A 5000-nucleotide genomic window follows, 5' to 3' on the forward strand; every position below is an offset into this window, starting at 1 on the left:
ACTCGCCCGCAATCAATCATCGCATACCTCAGTTTTTCGGATACACAGCGCACTCGGTTATATTAAAGGTGCACCTTTAACTTTCAAACTTGATGGCATTTATGTCACAAACTGCGGAAAATCTCATCAAAAAACTCGGTTATAAGACGCATCTCAAATAGAGGAATAGGGTTCAACTCATCGCTAATTATGCTGTCAACGGTATATGTATTGGTGCATCCAACCTCAAATCAGGTAACTCTCCCAGCAACCTTGGAGCATCGTTTGATAGTCAGTCTGTCTCTGAATGTACAGTTGTACACATCAAGTAGGTTTGCATCAAGGCGTTCCTTGCATGGCAAATAAGGAAGTTCTTGTCTGAGAATCAACCAAGACTCTGATTTACGCGTTCGTCACTTCTCATCTGGACCACTGCAACTCATTACTGTTTGGTATTCCACAATGCCAGTTTGATCGACTACAATGACTGTGGACTTACACAACGCCGACTCTGATGTATTTCCACTAGCTGCTGGTTCGTTTTCGTTTCCACTATAAGTTCGCTTATCTAGCGTACAAAGCTCTTGAGGGAATGGCTTCACCTTATCTGAGTGAGCTGTTACAATTCAAGACTTAAGGCTGCTATGCCCCAGTCCCAATCAACTACTCTAAGAACGGCAAAGAACAAGATGCCCCTTTGCTTGTGCTGCAAGAAACCTCCACTCGCTATCCACGAGTGTGGAACTGTAGCATCATTTCAGTCCTGGTCAAAGACGTTTCAAGATTTCTTTGAACATTTTCGTCACTTTAAGATACCCCCTAAAAATATTCTGGAAGATTTTTTCTTGCAAGAAGCATGTATATTTTTAACTATTGTCAGTAGTTTTCTATTTATCTCTAATTTTCAAAAATTAGTATCGATGCATATTTAGAGTAGAAAATGGCATTTAAACATTTTTGTATATTTTTGCTTATTTTCTTACATGACTATAAAGCGCTCTACAATATTTTTATAACTTAAACGCTAAAGAAATTACGTAACTAAATAATAATAGAAACCTTATTTGTCTTTAAATACAGTTGTAAATCTCTTTACATACATGTACATGTATAGTATATTAACAACCATCTACCGGTACTTGAAATTAAGTGACATACTTGCACATGTATATATACAAATGAATCAACTACAAAAAATTAAAGTTTTATTAAGTCTGGGCTATCCCAAATTTTATTTCTACGGCAAAAGATAAAATATGTCGCTCTAATAGCTAGATTTATCATTGTTTTGATTATATACATTTGTAGTGTTGTTGCTTTTTGTCAATGCCAACGTCATTAATCATTTGTAAGAATGTATTCGTTATAATAATAATAATAATAATAATAATAATAATAATAATAATAATAATAATAATAATAATGAGAAAGGTCCTGTCAATCAAGTGAACTCTTTGGCCCATGGGTTGGGTTACTACTACTACTTTTGAATCATCAGCTACCAATTCTCGCTTAATGTATGTTCTAGGTCCTAGTCATCCACGGGATGTGATGCTACAGGCCAATTCATCCACATCCATTCTTGTAGCATGGAAGGAACCAGCTTCAAAATGGAGAAATAACCAATTACATAATATATTATAGACAACAAGATGACCCGGAAACAGAAGCTCAAGTCATGGGAAGTACTTTTCAGAGGCTATTGACTGATTTGAGAAAATTTACCACCTATTACATCAAAGTGAGAGGGAAAACTACAGAGCTGGGAAATCCTTCAAGACTACTGAATACAACAACGTTTGAGGACCGTAAGTAGTCCTTGTAATTACGTAAATTGTAATACACTCAACAAAGGTACTCTGATTGGGCGAGCAGTTCAATTTTATGCCAAACAGTAACCTACCGGTACATGCAAATGATTAAGAGCAGCAAAATCAAAACAATTGAAGTGTCTTAATTTTTTTTGTTTTTGAGTTAATCACTGATAACAAACATACGGTCATCCTGTTGGTTTGAAAATTTGTTACTCTTTTACAATAATAATTGCAAGAATATCTCTTGTCAACATTTCACTCCAAATTTGTCATAACTGATTAAAATATCATGCCTTAATGTATGTTAGTGGCCTTGTGTCAATATTACAAGCCTTTTACACCCCTACCACTGTGCACCTGAAGAATCTGAAAGTACATGGAAAATAATTAGACCTCAAACCCCACCACTGAAAAAGACATCAATAATCGGATCAAGGCCGCCCTGCTTCGTACGGAAAACTATTTAAGAGAGTCTTCAGTAATCCTGACCCTAAAAACCAAACTCATGGTCTACCACGCTGTAGTCATCTCTACCTTACTGTATGCCTGTCAAACATGGGTCCTTTATGGAAGAGACATCCGAAAACTTAAATGATTCGTCAAATTCTGTGAATCAAGTGGCAACACTGAATTACTAACAATGAAGTCCTCAGTCGAGCAGATGTGGAGAGCCTAGAAGCCATCATTACTCGACATAGACTAAGATGGGCTGGACATCTTGCTCGAATTTCAGACTCCCACCTTCTCAAACAAATCCTGTTCTCAACTTGCATCTGGAAAAAGACCACGAGATGCTCCAAAAATACACTACAAAGACCAGCTCAAGGCCACAGTACCTTGAAGAGGACCAAAAACGACACAGCCATTTGGGAGATGGAAGCTGCAGAAACAAATCCTTGAAAAAGGACTATTCATTAAAAAACAGTAGTTTTTAAGAACAACAGAAGGCAGCAGGAAGAGACAAAGAGAGTTAAGAGAAAAGCAAGTACTCAAAACACCGTGAACCCTCCTACATGTACCATTTCATGTCGTGGTTGCGGCTGACTTTTCCGTGCGAACATGGGACTAATATCACATCAAAGAAAGTGTCACTGAGCAAACCATACTCAGAACAGGGTTACACCAACAAACAAACGACTGTGACCAATGATAATGCATGCAAGAATTAGCTGTAATCACAGTGCAGAAAAAAGCCGAAGTTTGAAAATTCCGCGCCAGGAGCAACTACATGTATAAATTTTCAATAAGTTAAGATTATATTTCATGGAGATAAAGAACTAAATGACTACATAATATTTTGGTGAGCTAAGATTAATAATGACTATATTCAGTGCTGCAATAATATTGACCCTTAAGTGGGCAGTGGTCTTTCTGCTTGCCAGGTGGGAAAAACAAAAGACATGACAGCAATATCTGTAATCGAGAATTTTTTGTACCACATGGTTTGTTTCAATGGCACTTGGCAAATTCATTGACTTCTGTTAGCACTTCACTCTGAAAAGTTGGACAATGCCCTGCATGGTTTAATATAAGACCATGAATAGTATGTGGTCATCCACCATATACACTGTATGACATTCACCCCAACAACGCAATGTACCGGTGTATAAACAATTCTAACCATCTTCATCAATTCAAAAAAAGCAGCAATACAGGGCAATTATAAATTCAAAAAGGCGACATGACAACATCAGGGTAATTAGTTTTACTGTAAAATGTGACACATCTGAATGTTGTACTCTTATCCTTTCCGAGAGTTAGTGCTATTTTTTGGTGCATTTAAAGTACAGGAGTGTCATCGGCACAAACATACAGTGTAGCTGCAGTTTGTTTCAACATTGCTTACGGGAAAAGGGAAAAGGGAGGCAATAAGGGAACTTATTACAAAATAAAAGGTAATCCTTAAATTGAAGCGATTTTTGCACTCACTGTTAAAGTAACGTGTTTCTAAACATTTTTGTCCAGAATCTGTGTTGGCTTTCATTGTATTGCTGCCATACAGTAACTTACTATATTGGCATGACGAGAAGGCGTATACATGTATCTTTTGCATTTTATATGGTGTTTTGAAAAAAAAAAAGCTTCAATTATCCAATCTGCTGTGATTGGAAAACAGACAGCGATGAACTGGATTTTGTGGGGTTTGTGGTACGACTTAATCTGAAGCCATCTCAGTGCTTTCTGTGAATTAGGTCGAAAACACACCTACGTATAGTGTAATTTGGCAAATCAAACAGTGCGATTTTCACCCTTTCACTTTTTATGGTACGCTACAAAAATCTTGGAACCAATGTACAAATAATTTGAGTTAAACAAGTATATTCTGGTTGACACATGACATCTAAAACGTTCGCAATATGTATGAAATTAGCTGTTGTTCGTGTACAAGGAACAGACATTACACATGGCGTGCCATTAAAATGGAAATCCACTTTCCAAAAAATCAGCTCTAAACATACGTTATAGAAAGGTACATTTTCACAGAGATAATTAATTTTGCAACATTACTTATTACTTTTGCATTAGCCTGCTTCTGAACGATTTCTAATGCTTAGTACCCAGTTTTCTAAGTGAGGTGTCAAATACAGGCTAATGCACACTTCTGTGGAATGAGAGTCTCAATGTACATGTTTACATACCTTTTTGCAGTGTTTCCACTTCATAACATGGGTCCGTTAATGGTGACCTTCCAACCTTGGTATAGCCTGCTACTTTAATGCAGTACTTGGTGAAAGGTTTCATTCCACCAATTAAGGCACTCGTTTGACTTGCAGTTGCATTCTTACTAAAATATTGAGATTGACCTGTCTCATTGTAAAACACTGTGTAGCCAGTAATAATGCCATTTTGGTCCTTTTCTGGTATTTCCTCCCAGACAACTCTAATCGTGTGAGCATCCTCTGCTTTTGTTCCATCTTGCCCTTTCACAATGACTGGATCAGAGCTGGGAACTATTTATACAACACAAACAAAAAAAGGTGACCAAAAATCATCTTTTTACACATACTTTTTCTTAAAGTACATGCACTTTGCAGTTCATCAATTTTCCTATTTTGCACTTCATTTTGTTATGAAACTTGAGTTCTTTTAAATATTTCAGTAATTTTATGCACATTATTTCATTAAACGTCGTGGACTCCACAGGTGCCATTTTCATTGTCATGGCTAAGACAATAAGAGTCACCTGAGGGACTTCCTTGTAAGGAC

The 5000-nt window shown here is 36.9% G+C and overlaps 2 protein-coding genes across 2 annotated transcripts in view; both read right to left on the reverse strand.

Annotated features, from left to right (window-relative positions):
• Positions 1–5000, reverse strand: part of LOC138001499 (cell adhesion molecule DSCAML1-like) — a 124561-nt gene that overhangs the window by 21438 nt on the left and 98123 nt on the right. The gene's annotated exons all lie outside the window — the stretch shown is intronic.
• LOC138001500 (phosphatidylinositol phosphatase PTPRQ-like) overlaps positions 1515–5000 on the reverse strand; it is a 6734-nt gene continuing 3248 nt past the window's right edge. The window contains exons 4-5 of the mRNA XM_068848115.1: positions 4433–4744; positions 1515–1582 (exon numbers count right to left, since the gene is read on the reverse strand). Of these exons, the coding sequence (XP_068704216.1) occupies positions 1515–1582; positions 4433–4744 (380 nt within the window). The remainder of the gene's footprint in view (positions 1583–4432; positions 4745–5000) is intronic.

This window comes from Montipora foliosa, chromosome 4 (genome assembly GCF_036669935.1).
Source record: "Montipora foliosa isolate CH-2021 chromosome 4, ASM3666993v2, whole genome shotgun sequence".
Classification (NCBI taxonomy): domain Eukaryota; kingdom Metazoa; phylum Cnidaria; class Anthozoa; order Scleractinia; family Acroporidae; genus Montipora; species Montipora foliosa.